Here is an 18,811-nt window from a genome sequence, read left to right as displayed (position 1 = left end):
TCAAGCTTCTCATTGTTCAGTCTTGGAGTTCCTACTGCATAAGGAGAAAATGTTCTCAAGGCATTTTTGACAACGGTGTTCTGCAGATATTTGCTAGAAATTACTTTTAATTGTTGAAATCTGTCCTCATCTCAGCCAAAGATTTGTGTCTTATGATTTTAACAAAAGAGTTCTAGGAGAAAGCAGCTGGAATAATAAAAGGGGAAATTAACCCAGAAAAAAAATAGAAATAAAAGCCAGGAGAGAATAAATAAGAGTAGCAGTGAAAAGCTTTTAACAGAATACTTTCAGGGTGAACTCAGCTGGGCTTCTACCTGGATTTATTGTAATAGGACTGCACTTATTGCTAGAACAGATTTATTTGGTTTATTGCTGGCTTTCCTAAGAAGCCAGTCAGAAATTATGGCATCTCATATTCCCCAAGGGAAGTGTGTGTCCAGCTCCATCTGCAGCAGCAAAACCTGCTCAGCAATATTCTACATCTTGCACAGAGTTTGTCTTTGACATTAAACCAGGCTGTAACTACCTCTGCACCAATGCCCTGAGGACCTGGCCTTGGATTAACCACCTGGAACCCCTTCCTTGGAGCAGGGATTCCTCTGCCTGCTGGCAACTGGGAAGTCTAGAGCAGGCTGAGGTTAAATCCCCCTCCTTTTATTAGAAACAGAATTATTAGGCAATTAGAAGTTGCCTTTCAAGTACTGCAGGATGCAAAACACATCAGCTGGTAACTCACAGCAGGGTTAGAGTTAAAATCTTCCCAGGACAGTGGACAGCAAACCCTTCTACTGCCACAGGGCTTGATTTTCCCTTTGTATCTTACCAGATTATTGTGTTTTCCACAGCCCTGGGGAAAAGGGAGCTGGAGGCTCTGCTGCAGGATTCCAGGAAGCCTGAAGCTGTGGAAGGAAGTGTGAGACTGAGCAGGGTGTGGGATGCTGGGGATGCCTAACTGTGAAAAACTGACAGGAGACATCATCACATCAGCCAGTGTACCCAGCACAGCAGTCCCAGCAGCCTGGGAGAGGAGTGAGAAAGGGGAAAGGGAGATACCTGGACATAACAGGAATACAGTCATAATATACCAGAAATAAGGAACTTCACCCCTTTGCCTCTTTAATTAAAACTCAAATCCATTCATGAACTTGTTACCAACACAATCCACCAAAGCTGAAACTGTGGTACCACCCAAAAGCACAGATTAAAAGTCTAATTTGCCTACTTTTAATTTTCTTATATATCAAACATCAAATATACCCACCTGATTATGGAAATCGGGGAGATCACACCATTTAATGGTCGAGGAAGAGTCACTGAGCAGTGCATCACTGGCAATTTGAGTGTTTAAAAACCAAACCAAACCCCCAAAAAATCCAACAAAAAACCCCCAACTTCAACAAAGCAAAACACCTCCCAAACCTCCCAAATTCTGCCTTACATCTTTGTCTTTCTTTGGTGTTTCCCCATGATGGTCACAGGTTATCTGTGCAGTCTGACAGGTGGTCACTAAGGATGTTGAGGCTATCAAACTATGCTCAAGTTATTTTTCCATCTCCTCTCCTGTTCCAAGGGGAAAAAATTCTCTCTTCTTGTGCTAGAAATCTCTGCCTCTCCAGATTCAGGTACTGCAGTTGGTTTATCTTGACAGCTTCAGGGAAGAGACAGTAAAGGACATCAGTGATGAAATTTCAGAATTCAGGATTTGGGTGTTGCCTGGGGAAAGTTAAGGAATAAATCCAGTAATGCAGTTGTGGTGTTTGGTGAAGATGTGGTGGTAAAAAATTGTTCCTGCATTTTCAGGACAAGAGACTAACAGCCCTTCCCTCACCAAAACTCAACCAGCACAAGTTTGCTCACACTGCCACAGGTGTTTTTTATCCTATAGAAACGTGTTTTGGATATTTTGCTGCATTTACTGGGGGATCTCTTTGGATAAAGCAATTTACTGTTGATTCATAACATGTTGGGAATTAATACCACTCCTGACCAGAGCATGATTCCCTACACTGCACTGAAAGCTCAACCAATTCCAGCTACACCCTAAGGAAAGAGAAAAGAGATTCCCAAGTACAGCACAAAGCAGCAGAGCTGCAGCACAGTACATGCAATATCTGCATGAACACTTCATCAGCCAAGGATCCCTTAAAGATGATCCTCTGCAGCAAAGGCTTTCCATCACTTGTAAAGATTTAATTCCATCACTTGCAAAGATTTAATTCTATCAGCAAAACCCTCTCCAACAAATACTAGTTTCTCCAGTTCTCAGAAGTTAACAGGTGTTTTCCTGGCACAAGGTATTTTTCCATAAATGTAAAAGCTGATTTCCTAGACATCAGAACAAGATCTTTAATTAGTCCTTAATGATGCCTTAACTCATTACCAAATCCCAGGACAAACACAGGCCTCATCCAAGCTCAAAAGCACTGTAAAAACCTGAAGTTACAGTCTCAAACCAACACATTTCCTCTTTAGAAATACAGGAAGATGCAGTAGTTACAAACAGTCCATTTATTGGGTCTTAAACTACGTACACAATTGAAATCATAATTTTGGCACTACGCTATACAGTGGTTACATCCGTGTGCTGACACTCCTTAAATACTGCCCCAGGAGCACTGCTGTGCTTGGAAATCTGGGATGAGCCACACAAAGGTCTCAGTGCTCCTGGGGGGTTTTGCATGAAAAGATGAAACACACACCAGTTTATGAGTTATTTCCATGTACCTCACGTTCTGTGAATGGATCACACCAGAATATGTGATGTCAGCATTGAGAAATGGCCACACATGTTGCAGGAAAATCTGAATGAGACACAGACATGAGATACAGGAAAAGCAAAACAAACCCTCTCAGACACAAAGAGATATTCTGTTAAAGAAAATAATTTAAAAAACTAAGAATGGCATTTGTTTTGATACAAAAGCCAGAACCACTACTGTATTAACATCTAAGTATGAATCTTTACAAATTAATCTCACAATGGTGTTATGTAAAAGGTTGCAAACTGTACAATGTTTTGTCAATGCAATGCCTCTACAATTTATACAGTCTTTTACAACTATGTAACACATATTAAACAGCTTGTTAAACAGCCAATTGATACCAGTCTCTTAACAAAGCTGCAGGCAAGAAAACACAGAGCTTCCACAATCTTCAAACAAGATATGCTTGCTCAATCTTTAGGAGAATACACCGTTAAAAACTGCCTTTCCACACTGTGCATACATTTCATTCCGTGAATTCAACCACCACTAACAGTCCATCATTTCCTATCTGTGGGTTCTAATTACATGGAAACACCCATTTCCCCCTTAAAAATATGCAGAGAATCATAGATTTTTTTTATTCCACACGCAGTCAAGACACCCCTGAAGGCCTGGCCAGGCAGCAGGAGCTGCCCATGCTGCGTCCTGCCACCCCTGCACTGCACAGAGCTCAGCTATTTACATTTGCACAAGGGAGAGAATACAAAAAGGCAATGCTGCCCTGAGGTGGACTGGATGGTACTCAAATCCCAGTAGTGAAAAATAAAACTCTGAGGAAGGAAGGAAGGAAGGAAGGAAGGAAGGCAGGCAGGCTCCCAGGGCTGTGTATGGACTGGGGGAGGAGTTGCATCGGCAGAATTGGAGAGCTCCACTGGGAAATTCCTGTTTGCAGCACTCTCTGGGTCTGCACATCCTTAATGTCAGGAACAGGGGGCAGAAGGAGGGGGTGAGGGATGTGCAGTGTAGGTCACTGTGTGCAAGGAAGCAGAAACAAGACTCATGTGTGATGCAGGCCAAGGAGAAGGGTCTTGCCATGGACTCACGATGAGGCCCTGCAGGTGCAGCCTTGGGGCTCTCCCCTGGCTGCTCCCTGGGGAGGTGAAATTCCTTTTGAGTAGAACCAGGTCTTTATGTTTGTATTTAACAGTAGTTTTGATTAGGCATCAGGATTTCCAGCACAAAGTTCTCTACATGATCAATTTCTTTTGAGTTTCCTTTATTTCGCAGAAAAATTCCTATATCCTCATTTTCCCCAGGAGAAGCCTGAAAAGAAAGAAGAAGGAGTTCAAAACATAAATATTGCCTCATGCTCTTGTTCATATGAAAAGATAAATTAAAGCTTCTCTTGGAATACTGTCACAAAACATCACAATACAAGAGAAATGGGAACCTTGTAGTGTAACAAAGAGAAACCCCAGGAATGGATTCACTCTTTGGGGACATGCCTGTGTGAAGAGCCCTAGCAGCAAAGCCAGGGTGTGGAAGAGGAAACCGAGTGGCAGCAGCCATTGCCCATCCTGAGGTGTAGGTGATAGCCTGGACTGGGTGGTGTAAAGTCCTCAGAGGCATCAGAAGTACAAAGCAGCACTTTAGGGGCACTGCCAAGCATTTAAAAGGCAGCCAACTGGCAGAAAATGGAGAAAAGGAACATCAATATTCAAGAAAAGAAGTGTAAATGTCTTAGAAAAGCACAGGGATGCACGGAAAGATGGGCAATATTTAAAATATTTAACCAAAATAAATCTGACCAAAACCACTGGAAGATGCAAAGGACCAGAAATTTGGCTGCAGCATTTTCCCTGTGGTTAAGGATTTTTCCTGACTCTGGAGCAGAATTCCTAAGAGTGAAGCTTATGGGAAAAGCCACCAGCTGACCCACCTATGCATAATAGCAGGGTGAAACCAGGAGGTCAGTGAGCACCAGGAGCTGATCATCTGTGAACTGCTGCTTGTGCTCCTGCCAGTTGTCGTGGTGGGTCCTCCGGAAATTGGACAGCGTCTTCTTCACCGTCATCTGCCAGCACAAGTGGGATGGAGCTCTGTCAGCCAGGGACCCCAGCTCCACACCAAAACCAACGGTGGACACAGCAAACACAACTGCTCAGTGCCACCAAGGCTTGGAGCAGACCCAGAGGACAGGAGGGCTCTGGGGAATTCAGCCCATGATTTTAATTTTCACAGTTCTGGTTAGCCTTTTGACAAGGGTCGTGACTCCAACATTATTATAAAAAGGATTCCTGGCCCTACAATTTTGAGCTAGGAAACACTTAGAGATTCTTATAAAATAAAAGCCAAGTGCTTTTTCCCCACTGTCTTTTTCTTGGCTGTTTCAAAAGGGTGTTTTTGGTCTGAAAACACCAAAGGAATTCTTCATCTCACTCCTCTGGCTATAAGAGGCACAGTCAACAAAACCCAACGGACAGGGCAAAACAATAAGAGTTAAAGGCAATGATTTCTTTAAAAACTTATTTCTAGGGCAGCTCATAACACTTCATTTAAAAAATTCCAGACTGATGTTTTGGTTCAGGTTGATGTTTCCTAGAATGGCATGCACAAAAGGGACATCTTTAATGAAAAAACCCCAATTCCTCATTATGAATATAGCTCTTGCAGCTTTCAGTTTAATGCTTTAAATTTGAAAGCAAGGACAGATGTACCACAAAAAATACTTAAAAGCAGGTCATTCTTTAAAACTATTAGGAGTCATTTGGTAAAAAGCAGCAGAAATTAAATTTCTTAATAGGTTCCTATGCTTTTCTAGGAAAAGAGAACTAAGAATGAGTCACAGGTATTCAGCTGTGCTCTGTTGATTGAGAGCGGCTGTATTTTTACCTCAATAGGCTGGGGATCATTGAGGTGGGCACTGAGATCCATGAGGAGCTGTGGCATCCAGGTGGGCACATCGTAGGGACTGGACAGGATGCAGGCACTGAGCCCCAGGACGCCGGCGTGGCGCTTCACCAGGTCTGCAAAACCAGGGCAGCAACCCAGCCCAGTTAATGACAATGAGCAACAAACCCCTGGCACTGCAGAGAGCTCCAGCTCTGCAGAAATCCAGAGAGTTCTACAGACATGAACTTATGGACCTCCAGATTGGTTCTGATTCCTTACTCAGAATCCCAGATCCATTCTTGTATCTTTAATTTTTTACACCTCCTTCCAATGGGAATCAATCTGCAACTGCTGGACACTTTATAAGCATTTCAAATGAGCTTCCCTCTCTTAAAGAAACTCATGAATTACTCATGAATGACATCTCCACATTCCCTCTTTCTGCATTCAGTGTGTTTTCTCAAATCCCAGAACTACTGGACAATATGGAAAGCAAACTTCTGGGTCAAATGACTGTGACTCAGATGCATTTAATGCCCAGGCAGAAGCCAAAGTTCCAAATCAGGGTTAACTAAGGCGGTTTTTGTTCTGGTTTATTTTTTGGTTGGTTGCTTTGAGTTTGTTGTTTGGTTTTCTTAGAATAAAAAATCCCCTATTTGCTAACAAATATATGGTAAGGTGGGCAAGAAGTGAAACTATGTTGTGACTTTATTTATCGAGGAACTTGCTATCCCTCATCATCTACATCCTTATCTCTGTGAACCAGAAACTGGCAAAACCTCTTTAATGTTAATTCTAAAAGAGTAAGAAATTAATTTAACATTGGAATACATAATCAAAATATTTGCCTTTGCTGTGAATTCTTACCATCAACATTGCAAATCAAATTCTATGGCAGTCTATGTTACCCAAAACACTGCTTTTCCTGCTGAGCTGCTTTCTTACCCCCTGAAGGAATTGTGTCTCCCACTGAGGCCAGGTCCCTCTTCCTTTTCTTGGGGAGCCTCATCTTGCAGAGCTGCTCGAAGTAAGTCTGCATGGGCCCGTCCATGGTGAGGAAGTTGCACTGCAGGAGCCCGCTGAGCGTGGTGGCAGCCATCTCCCTCACCTGGCCACACGTGGGACATAACACCATTCATTCACTTATTTATGCCATTACTGCCCTTTCAAGCACACCCCCCCTAACCCAAGTGAGCAAATTTTGCTCAGCAAAAGCCTTTAAAGTATTATCCTGCTATTAGTAGTTTATTAGATGGCTCTTTAATAAACATGCTTTGCTGTAATACAGAACTACTGTCACAAAATTTGCTATAAAGTGAGCTGCTACTCAAGGAAATAATGTAATTTAACTCCATTGTCAATAGCAGAGCTTTAGAAAGTTTAAAAATAAACATTGACCGAGACCAAATAATCAACCTGCTTCACAAAATTCCTAACAGGCTCCGCATTGACATCAGTTTTAAAGTAGGCTTTATTCAAAAGCATTTACTTCTTCACAAAAGCAGAAGAGCTTTTCCAAGAAAAGGCAGGAGGAATGTTCCAGAGACTCAGCTGAACCTGTTCTACCCATAGCACAAGTATTCTTTGAAAGACACAACAGATGCTGGATTAATAAGCAACAAAACAAACTTTATTATCAACAACTCAGTTCTGTAATGCTCCAGCACGGCAGACTTCCTTGTCTCAAGTACCAGACCTCTGCACTACATTAATAAAACCAGAAAGCCAGGTTGGAAAAACATTCTTAAGGGTAACACAGAAACACTAAAGAACAAGACTAAATTTAGCTTTCATCTAATTGCCAAGCCATTCAAAACACAGATCTCCTTTTCCATTCTTTTTAAACAAGCCACAGCACCTTGTTAGTGAATTCCAAGTAGAGACAACTCATCCTTGCTTTTAAAAACAAGTGACTAACCCATCAGTATTACTAATTTCTCTCATCTCCTCAAATCTCCCAAAGTCAGGAAGTTACAGACGTGTAAAACTGTATTTAAATTGGGAGTCCCTCCAAAACTCACTCCCACTTTCCATAATTACATTCTGACAAAAGCCTCCTAACATTTACAAACTTGCAAACCAAATCAACTTGTTGAGATGCTGCCACCAGAGTTTTGATAGGTACATTCTGTCACAGGTAACTGCAAACAGAACACTTGTCTCTGTGGAGCACAAACACCTGCTCTGAATCCAATGCAGCAGATTATAATAATAAATTACATCCTTGAACATGATGTTCTGAGCCTCACAAAGCCATAAGTACAGCTGCAAGAGCTGCCATGATTAAACAGAGGAAGTTGAAATCAGCTCTTGAGATTCTGACCCATTCCATTTAAATTTCTACAAGGTACTATTCTAACGTGATCTACTTTGCTGCCAGTGAAGGAGGAAGGATGAGGTGAGAGACTGGCAGTGCTGTTTATCAGCAGATTGTGAGTCCCTGAAGAGCTGAGCTATTAAATGAGACATGATGTGCTAATACAAGAGCCAGACACAAAGCAGCTCGGCTGGGAAGTGAGCGAGCTCTCAGGAGAGCTGGGCTCATTTACATCCCTACTCCCTGTATTACAACCACTTTCATTTCTAAATTAATCACCCAGCTAGAAGGAACACTTTGCTGTGAGGAGCACCTGGAAGCAAAGACTTTAAAATCATTCATGAAGCAGCTGATCACTCACCACCTCTGGCACTAAATCATTTATAAATGATCACACTCGTGATGAAAAACAGAATATAAAAACAAGAGGAATCTCTCCATCACCTATGGGGTTTTTTTGGGTCAGAAGGGACTGATCACTGTCTATAAAAGTGCAGCCATATCACAACAAAACCACTCAACAGCATGAGCCAAACCCAACTGAAGAAGTTGCAAGGAGCTACTTAAACAGAGAGAAAATACTCTCATTCCTGTAAAACTGCAGTGCAATCTGAAAAATGCTTATCAAGACATTGAGTGCTGTGCATATTAAAACAATCATCAGCAGGTCTGGCCCTTGGTACCAAATAATAATAATAAAAAAAAGTATCTTAAAATCCAAGAACCAATTCTACAGAGCAAAGACACCAAACCCTAGTCAAAGCTAACAATTCTCCTCTTAAAAATCCAGCATCTAAAAACTACACAGGAATTACTCAGCAGGATACTGCATCTTGTCAGTTATTACCAAGAAAGAACAAGATTACTTTTCAGAGAAAAGTGAAAGCTTCCATGGCAACAGCATGATCCAGAGTGGTTATGAACACAGGTAGGCTTTTTGGATTTGCACCTCTGCTGTGCAGAGAGATAATTTGGTACATTTAAAGTAACTCAATAAATTGCATTCAAGTGAATAAAAGGTATTTTCAAAATGGTGTGAGATTATGAGGTAAGTGTTCTGAGAAACAACTTCTGTAGGATTGCAAGGTGATGCAGAATCTTTCTTCTAGAAGGAAAAAAAGCATCCAAAAGTAGGATTTCATTGATATTTAGCAACTGCACAAACACCAGGGAAAATGATGGTGCAGGGGAGATAGGCCAGGCAGGAGGTTAACACTAAAGATTCTTCACTTTGCTTAAACATGACTTAAATTCACATAATTTAATGCAAGGCCCTCAGTTCTAGGTAGTTCTTGATGGAAATATAAAGAGTATTTTTGTCATTAATATGATATGACTATATGTGATGCAGACCTACAGAGTAATAAATGGTGGTTTTACACACTTTTCACACAGGAAGGGATTAGACCTTGGATGTTGAATTTTCTACCAACACACATTTATAGTGGAATTAATATTATCCCTATTTCATGCACTGAAACCAAGCTCTAAGCAATGCACCATTCTGTGAAAAAGTGAAAGCAGTGAACTTTTAAAAAATCACTAATGGAATATTTTATTATCAACTGTTTTCCTGGAATGAATATGAAAGAAACAAATCCTATAAAGCTCATTTTCAAAGCAGGAAGAATGCCTGAGCTAGAAGTACCTCCTAAATTAATTTCCATGTTCAGCTTTTCCATAAAACTTTGACAAAGGCAAGAAACAGTGGTGTGAAAGCAGTGCAGAGAAGGGATCACTTGCCTCGAGCTGCTCATCTTCCAGGAGTTTTATCACCAGCCACCTGATGTCATTGACTGCCTCGCTGTTGTTGAGGAAGATGAAGAGATTGTAGAACACCATGGTCTGGAGGTAGGTTAGGATGGTGTATCGGGCATGCCAAGAATTGCTTTTTGCTGTCTGCAGTGAATAAATCAGAGTGAGAAGGCAAAAATGTCAAAGAAAGCAAGCCCCTGATGCAAAGTGAACAATATTTAAGAAAAAAGCTTCTGGGGGCAGTTGCAAAGAACTTCCTTTATTCAGGTAATTTTGTTTCATTGACCTTTTATCTCCAAAGTAGGCAGTTATTATTTAGGGAATAATTTTCACAGGCTTCACTTCCAAAGCAGATTGTTCAACAGAAATATATTGTAAAGCCCTAAAAAAATCAGATTCAAGGGCAGTTCTTTAGCTGAAGACTCATTCTGAAACTGGATTTTGAACTGTTATGTTCACGAGGAGACCTAAAGTGATCCACTACTAAACCAAATGTCAATATATCAAAATGCTCTTCCATTTGTTATCAAAGTAAGTGGCTTAAATGTTAAACAAGATACACTTACTAAGTGTTTTAAAACACTTTAAATAAAATCTTTCCGAGCTAAATCAGTATTTGATTTGCTTAGAATCATACTGTATACTCATAAATAAAAAGCAGAGGATGCATGGGATGAGAAGAAGCTTTAAGCTGTTTAGACCACACTCACTTGTTTTAGCACCTGAAGTACCAAAGGCACTTGCTGAGGATACAGCAAACCCTGAGACATCAAGGACAAACACATCTTAGCATCTCTTTTGAGCTCATCGTAGCTGTTGTCGTTCTCCACAGGTGCAATCTAAATCAGAGCAGGGAGGGAATAAAGCCCTGTTAGTAAATAAGCACTGGTGACAGCAAAATCCTCAAAACAAGGGTAATCTTATGAAAGGGCAGTTGTCTAGGAAAAATACATTCAATATAATGCTGAAAGATTAGGTTAGCTGGGAAAAACAATCAATATGACATTAAATATTCTCAGCAAATGATCAAGATATCCTGGTGAGATGTTGGTTCCCCACTGTTATTCTCTGGGTATCAAACCCAATTAAGTTCATATTTTAGATCCAGGTCCAAAACTGAGACAAAGCTTTACAAAGGTCACTTTCACTTCAATAGACCTTTATTTTATGGACACATAGATTACTGTGGGGTAATTTATTGATGTTTGTGCACTTGGGGCACTCAAGTATGGATTATTTCAGAGAGGTAAGACTGGATGACACAGATTCAAAGAATATAAGAATCAGAGGAATGACAGGAGCTGCTTAGAAAGAATTGTGTAGTCAGGAAACAAAAGAAAATAACTTAAGGTCCCTTAGAGAATCATGGAATGGCTTGGGTTGGAAGGGTGACCCAGTCTCACCCCCCTGCCATGGGCAGGGGCATCTTCCACTAGAGCAGGTTGTTCAATGCCACATGTAACTTGGCCTGGGAATATTATAAATATATTAGAAATAACATAAGTTTATTTATACAATCCTTCTTTGATCAAACATATAACCAATAAAGGAGAAATTAAAGGATGTACCTTGAAAAACAAAGGTAACAGCTGGAGTTGCTCCGTGACGGCCGTAGAGAAAGAACGTCCTGCACTCGCCATCAACCACTTCAGAACTGTTTGAATGAAGAGAAACTATCACTGATTAAGAAGAAAAATAATAACAACTCTGCTACACAATTTTCAGAGCTCAATCATCATGTGCTAAAACACCCTCCCATTCCTTGAGCTCCTTAACTCACTGGTTTTCAAGAGTTTAATGCCCTGAGTTCGCTCGTCTTGTTCGCCGACTCCATTCTCTTCCATAACATGATTCTGGATTTCTTCATCTGCTTCCATGAGGGGTTTGAGGTTTTCAAGTATCCGGGTAGTAAATTCATGGACACGAGGAGATTTAGTTGCAGCAGTGTTTGGCAAGGAAACATCTATCATGAATATGTAGGTCAACACACTAAAAAAACAAACAAAGCCAGCAGGAACACACAGTGAGCACGACTCTTGTCCAGAGAACAGTGACCGCTGAACTCCAAATGATCCAAGATCAATTGGATGACCTTTGAGGTTAATACTTAGAGAAAATTTCCGCTCATCTTCAATTCAAAGTTATTTACAACCAAATGTCTCTTCTAAGAGCTTTAGAGATGTCAAACATAAACATAGACAAGAAATTAGTGAGGCCCTGGCACAGCTTGCCCAGAGAAGCTGTGGCTGCCCCTGGATCCCTGGAAGTGTCCAAGGCAGGTTGGACAGGGCTTGGAACAACCTGGGATAGTGGAAACTGTCCCTGCCCATGGCAAGGGGTGGGACTGGATGGGATTTAAAGTCCCTGCCAATCCAAAACATTCAAAATAGACAAATGAAATGATGAACATTCTATGAAAAGACAAATATAGAGACATCATCTGGAATTTCTGAAGCAAGTCTCTTAAATTATATATCTGATTTTTGTTACAGCAGCATTAATGCTTTTCAGGTTAATTATGTAGCTACCTAACTACCCAAATAAAATGAAGATTTAAAACCCACCAAGAACTGCAGCAGACAACACTGACCTTCCTATTCTCTCTCGGACGTTCTTGTAGACCTGGGTGAGTTTGGGCTCCAGGTACTTGAGCAGCCTGTGCAGCAGCTCTGGCACTCTCCACTCCTGCTGGGCAAGGCCCCCTTGCAGCACATAAAGGCGGCTGGGAATGAGAGCAGCTCATTTTTAGTCCTACAGAACATTCCTCCTTTCCCAGTCCCCTCCAGGCTTTGTTTGGGAATGTGCACAAGGGTGTCAGTGCACCAGAGTGTCCTCCAGTGAGCAAAGATGGGTAAAAATTGCCCAGTGAAACAACAGAACTGCTGCTCTGCCAGCCCCAAACCTTCCCATCCTCTTAACTGAATTATATTAAAAACATTATCATGAAGAATCTGCCATTGTGTGGGGAAAGCTGATTGGAAAGCATTGCCTTTGTTTTCCTCCCCTGCAAGGCAGCTGGCACAGCATCCTCCCAACACAGCTTATCCAGGCTGTATTTCCTACTCTATTCAGCACAATAAAACAGTTCAAATTCATTTTACCAGGCATCTACAAATGATCCTCCTTCACCACTCAGTGGAGATTCCAACAGCAATTCAAACAACCAGTGCAGTTTCCTAGGATCTCTGCTCTCCTGGAAAAGAACAGGGAACAGAGATGTAAGTAAATGAGGGGGATTGAACACGTAAATAATGTATAAAATAAGTTATAAACAAGGAAAGTTTTGAAAGAGTTTTTTTTTTTTGCATTCCCTGGATTTATTTATTAAATAAGGGCAATATTTAGGATGCTTTCACAATGAATCTCAACAGAAGAAAAACCCAATAAAACTATACACAGTTGTAATTAATTGGTAAATACAATCAGAATAGAAGGAATTTTAGTTTCATTTTTGAGATATCTGAATAACTATGCCTGAATTTTGCTAATTAGGGTTCTGGCTGACAAGCTATAATGAGTTCTGCTGAGTGATGTGAAATAATTATTGGCCCAAGATATTTGTGACCTATCACTGACCCTGCTGCCCAGCAGCACAGCTCCCAGTTCACTGCAGGAATGTTAATCCACAGTGGATCCAGCTTTAGAAGACAATAAATGGGATACTTACACAGGAGGTGGCAATGCAGGTGCCCCAGTCATTGTATGTTTCCACTGTGATGTTGGATAAAGCTGTTCGAAGCAATGGACACAGAAGGTTCCAAAGTTTTTCCACCTGCCCAGAAAAAACACAAGAGACAAGATTTTACTATTTTACTTTTACAAGATTTTACCCAGCCCAGATATTAAAATGTCTTCTTTATTTTTGTACTGATTCTCCCAGGATTATTTCTTGGCATAGACAGCTAGGCCTGGATTCAATAAGTATTTAGCAGTCCAAGGAAGACATAATCACTAATTCCTATTGGAAATTACAAAACACATCAGCTTTGCCATCTCCTTAACATCAAACTGTTCCTACTTTTAATAGTGGAGCATTTTCCCAACACCCGGCAAGAACAGGCAGCAAACCAAGCAATGAATTGTGCTCCGAGTTTGGCAATCAAAGACCTCAATAATTAGTTCTAATTGAACTAATTATTCCAAATTACTCTTTAACTTCCAAGAATGACTCAAAAATACTGCTCCAGCACCTTCTCAAAGGTCCAGTGTTTAGAACCTCTTATGAGGCCAGCTATGATTTCAGCCAGACATCTCTGGGTGCTTTCGTGGGAGTCTGCGACCAGTTGCTCCAAGTGGGGCTGAAGAACTGGCAAAAAGGCATCATCAAAGTTTCTGAAAAGGCCCTGGAAAACAAGAGGGGAAAGGGTCTTCAGCATCTATCTAAAACACTGTCTTCCCAAGAACATCACAGAATTGTCAAACATTTGAGTTTGAGTGTGCAGAAAGTGAAATTACTTTGCTTTTTTTAAGAGCATTATACACCAGTGTCCTTCAGACCATTACAGTACTCTAAATATGTTTCCCTAAGTAGTTAATCAGAAGAGAGGATTAATAGAACTACCCAGAGCAGCTTTAAAAATCAATGTTTTGCAACAGTATGAGCCCAGAAGTCTTTGGCTTTTCCATGCTCTGGGAATTGTCTACAAAATGAGAGCAATTTAGTGATTGAACTCTCCTTACCTTGAAGAGGCAAAATCTGCGAGGATTAAATTTGTCCTTTCCCTTTCTGTCTTCTAAAGACAAAAATTTTATTAACTGCTCAACAAACTTGGGATCAGAAAAGTGATCATATATAATTTGTTCCTCCTGTAATAGGAAGGAAAAAAAAGGATTAGCTTTAAGGTGTTTGCTTGTCACAGTGATACCCCAGTCTTTACAAGTCCCATGTTTCATTTGCATTCTCAAGGAAAGAAATGTCTTGCTTATCCATTTCCCCTTTCATTTTATAGGGAATTACCACAACGCCTAAAAATCATTCCTTCCCACTGTCATTAATGACCTTGTTCTCAAGTCTGATCATGATTTGAAAGGCAACAAGAAAGTGCTCATTAATACAATTATTCCATGATCCCCGAGAGAAAAGCAGCAATACATTAAAATAACAACTCCTTCCAGTATGCTGACACAATAAGAATTAGAAAAATACAATTAAAAGCATCTTGTGGGGGTCTCCACATTAATCTTAAGAGAAGAAAGGAGAAGTACTATTAAAACAAACCCACAAACTTTCAACTTTTACCTCTGTCAGCTCATCTCTCCTTCGCCCAAGCTTTGGTTGCTGCTCAGCTGGAGCATAAACTGTCATAGTTCTGAATATTAAAAACAAAAGATAAATAATAAAAAGCTAAAATAAAAAATAAAAATAGAAAGCAATAACATGTGCTAGTATATGTTCTCAATATTAAATAGAACTTATCCACAACTCCAAAAGACTGAAATTTAAAGAAGAAAATTTACAACAGAATAGTTTGTTATTGAAGGTTTTGCTATACAAGCAATCCAGAATTATTAGGGATAGAATATTCCACATATATCTAATTCCCAATATGAGTATTTCATTTTAACAGCAGCAGTTTAACAGCCATGTGGAATTTATGCCTATAGCCCATATAGAGAGAAATGGGTAGAAAAGAAACAATAAACAAAAAGCCCCAAACCAACCAACACAAAACCCACCCAGAAATGGTACAACAAGCAAGGAGCACAAAGGAAAAAAAATGTTTTTTGGTTTTTTTTGTTCAATCAAGTTAAATACATATCTATAAGGAAAACTAAAAATCATAATAAACCAGGATTTTATTTCCCACAGAATTTTTCCTGCTGACTCTCCCAGCTCCACCTCAATGCTAATGGTACTCACTGGGGCCAGGTGTAATATCCCCAGTGTGTTTTCTCCACAAAGCAGCAGGACTCCCAGGCTTCCTTGCTCTTTGGTAGGCTCTGGCTGTTGTAGTGCAGCCACTGGTTGTCAGCTCTGTCACCAGCTTGGATGCTGGAAGGCTTCAGGGTCCCGCCTGATCCAAGAGGAAAATCAAAATTAACATGCATAAAAATACATCAAAATTTAAAAGGAGACATACAAATGGTTCTCACAAGGTTTTCGGAGAGGAAATAACCCCAAAGGCAAAAAAAAGCCACAAACTGAAAAATTGCCAATTATACTACTTCTGTATCATATTTACCTATTTGCTTAGAACATTAACAACCAGGGAGAAAAGAAAAGATCCTGATTCTATGTTTAATTTAACCAGAAAAGCTTTGAAAAACATTTTAGGATAAATGTAAGATATGTCTTATATTAAATAAAACGTACTTATTTCATAGGGGCAGATGGGCACTTTCTTGTGTGGTCTCTTAAGCTGCTTAAGAATCCCAGCCACAGCTGAGATGGCCACCTAAAGAAAAGTAAAAAATGGGCATTAATGTATTCATTCCATACATTTCCCTCAGAAGGATGTGGGTCATCATCCCTAAAAAAAAAACACTGAATGCTGGAAGGAAATAAGGAAATAATCCTGGATAATACTAAGGAAATAACCCTGGTTCTTTCAGGGGATACAGGACATGAATTACTTTACAGGCCAGAAAACTCTCACTAATAATTTTGTTTTAATAATTTGAATTTAATAATGTTTTAATAATTTTTTGGGGGAAAAGAAGGTTTGTTTTGAGCCTCACTGAGGCAGCAACAGAACAAACGAAACACATTGATGGCTCCCTTCAAATAACAAACTGCAGGTGGGAAAAGCAGCCATCTGCAAAAGAAATTCTGCAAAAGAACTCTGAAATAAACAAGAACTCAGCCCATCCCACATCTTCACAGTTTACAGATTTACACATGTCACACTACAGCACTGCCAAGATTGCCATTTCTTGGACTGGGAGTTTTGTACACGTGCGTGGCTGGAAGGTGGGGGGGAGGGAGTTCCACGTCAGTTTTTGTGTTTTATCCCAGCAAAACCCCATGAGCACTTGATGTAAAGCCCAAAGAGCTCAGACCCAGAGGAAATCCTTCTCCTGGGCTCACCTTCCGAACCACGATGGCGTCATGGTTGAGACACTGCACGAAGAATTTGATGGCACGGGGGGGCAGGATCCTGTCATCCCTCAGGAGCAGGGACAGGAAGCCAATGCTTATGTGTTCAAACTTCCAGGGCCTGAAAAAACCCCAAATATTCAAAACAGAGTGTAAGTAACAAAGTTTATGTACTGGTTTTACTCAGAAGTGATTACATGTGTAAAGATTATGGAAATACATAAATTAATGGTACTGCTGTAATCAATGAGCTTAACTCATTTTGGGAAACCTCCAGTGTTCTGGGAACACACAGGTGGAAAAATATAAAATACCTATAGGGATATTATTTTACAAGTTTTTTAACACAAATACTATGGGAACAATTAGAATCTATTCTGATGACAGTATTACAGACAGAATCAGAGCTTTTTAAATTAAAAAAATATTAAAAACCTCAGTAACAGGCCAGACTAATTAAGGAAAAAGCTGAACTCCAAGATGTGATGATGCTTTATATTAACAAATCAAGCTCCCAGTGCAAGTAAGTCCAAGACCAGGGTAACTGTCCTCCTGGATATTGATCCATTCAACCCACTCCAATCCACCCCAAAAAAATGCTTTCATGCACAAAAAAGGGGGACTTACAGATTTCTCTGTTCCACACAGTCCAGCAGCATGTTGACCAAATTTTCATAGTTCCTGAGAGAAAAAGAGGGAGTTACCAACCACATGGTACTGAGACATCCATTGAAAACTAGAGGAAAAGTTCCTCAACAAAAGGTGTGTGAAGGTAAAAAAGGAAGAGGCAAAGAGCAGATAGAAGTGTAGAGAAAAGATCCAGAATGTCCAAGGATTGTTGGGCTGCATTTTCAGTTCAGCCACTTTGGATGATGACATTTAATGTGCAGTTCAAGGAAGCTGAACTCACCTCAGAGCCTCAGCGTTCTTCTCCTTCTGTCGCTGAATCCCCAACTGAATTTCCTCTGATCCCAGAGCTGGGAACTCTGAGTTTGGCTGTCCTGACTTCTGCAGCAGAACAGCCACCTCCATGCACTTCTCTGGAACCTGTTGATGGACAGCACAAAGATTTAGGATTTCAACTTACAATTTTTTAAAGTCTCTGCTTTGGAATCAGCAGAATACAGGATTTCCTTGTCCATACAGACAAGCCTGAACACCAAGGAATTGATCACTCACTGCAAAATCCAGCCCAATGGTTTCATACTGCCGATGGATTTTCTCTGCCAGGTCATCAAAGAGTCTGACAATGGATGGTTTTTCCAAGGACATGGCTTTGCTAAGCCCAGAAGAGACAATTGCTGGCCATGTCTGTGCTATACAATCCCAGTCGTGCAGATTGGCCAAGCAGACCCCGCTGTGGTTCCCCAGCAGACAATATAAGGCACCCTGTGGGATGGAGGATGGGGTTTGGGAAGGTTAAACTCAGCTCATCTGTGAGATCAACACATGCACCCACACAGAATAAAAATTCAGCTACCAAATCATGAAAATGTCCATAAACATTCAGCCTCACAGTGCAAAATCTTCAGTAATTTGACAGAATCCTCTTCATTTAATGAGATTGGAAGCCCTGCCAATTAATTTATCCACAGATTGGCTGCCTGATTTCTCAATTATGTTAGAGAAGATGATTCACAACTGCTTCACCTTGACTACAGCTTCTCAATTTCCATTCCATAACTTAAAAATAGGTGCTAACTCACATTTTGGTAATACCTGAGCACACAGGGAACATATTTTAACACAATATTTCTCTTGAAAATAGATCTAATGCAAATAATTCCTTCCACCAGTCATGCCTATTAGCCATGAAAATAGCAGTCATGCTGATAAACAAGCAAATCCCACTTTCCCCATTAAAAATTCTCATCTAAACACTTCCAAAAGACAGCCACAAAACCAAGTTAATGAGGCAGTACTTTAAATTGCTTCTGAGTGACATCTTGCCGATCAGGGCGCAGGAATTCCAGAACTAAGGGAATGATATCTCTGCAACAGAAATTGTAGGTTCCCAGAGCTGTGAAGAATGCTTGCTGAGCTTTACTTCTGACCTGAAACAAAAAAATTTACTAGATAAAAGTAACATCCTCATCTATTTCAGTT

The 18,811-nt window shown here is 40.4% G+C and overlaps 1 protein-coding gene across 2 annotated transcripts in view; it reads right to left on the bottom strand.

Annotated features, from left to right (window-relative positions):
• Positions 1-2,493: 2,493 nt before the first annotated feature.
• PSME4 (proteasome activator subunit 4) overlaps positions 2,494-18,811 on the bottom strand; it is a 45,089-nt gene continuing 28,771 nt past the window's right edge. For both annotated transcript variants that reach the window (XM_071451157.1, XM_071451235.1), the window contains exons 27-47: positions 18,628-18,759; positions 17,885-18,094; positions 17,616-17,752; positions 17,333-17,386; positions 16,697-16,826; positions 15,983-16,064; positions 15,530-15,683; positions 14,909-14,978; positions 14,350-14,475; positions 13,860-14,012; positions 13,337-13,441; positions 12,771-12,862; positions 12,260-12,391; positions 11,450-11,658; positions 11,238-11,323; positions 10,380-10,508; positions 9,658-9,813; positions 6,543-6,705; positions 5,598-5,731; positions 4,645-4,779; positions 2,494-4,028 (exon numbers count right to left, since the gene is read on the bottom strand). In XM_071451157.1, coding sequence (XP_071307258.1) covers positions 4,645-4,779; positions 5,598-5,731; positions 6,543-6,705; positions 9,658-9,813; positions 10,380-10,508; positions 11,238-11,323; positions 11,450-11,658; positions 12,260-12,391; positions 12,771-12,862; positions 13,337-13,441; positions 13,860-14,012; positions 14,350-14,475; positions 14,909-14,978; positions 15,530-15,683; positions 15,983-16,064; positions 16,697-16,826; positions 17,333-17,386; positions 17,616-17,752; positions 17,885-18,094; positions 18,628-18,759 — 2,589 coding nt within the window. In that variant the 3' untranslated portion in view covers positions 2,494-4,028. The remainder of the gene's footprint in view (positions 4,029-4,644; positions 4,780-5,597; positions 5,732-6,542; positions 6,706-9,657; positions 9,814-10,379; positions 10,509-11,237; positions 11,324-11,449; positions 11,659-12,259; positions 12,392-12,770; positions 12,863-13,336; positions 13,442-13,859; positions 14,013-14,349; positions 14,476-14,908; positions 14,979-15,529; positions 15,684-15,982; positions 16,065-16,696; positions 16,827-17,332; positions 17,387-17,615; positions 17,753-17,884; positions 18,095-18,627; positions 18,760-18,811) is intronic.

This window comes from Agelaius tricolor, unplaced genomic scaffold, assembly GCF_023055355.1.
Source record: "Agelaius tricolor isolate 1412-34295 unplaced genomic scaffold, bAgeTri1.0.p SCAF_1, whole genome shotgun sequence".
Taxonomy (NCBI): domain Eukaryota; kingdom Metazoa; phylum Chordata; class Aves; order Passeriformes; family Icteridae; genus Agelaius; species Agelaius tricolor.
The sequence above is the reverse complement of the archived record's forward strand: the minus strand, read 5'-3'. Positions and strand labels throughout refer to the sequence as shown.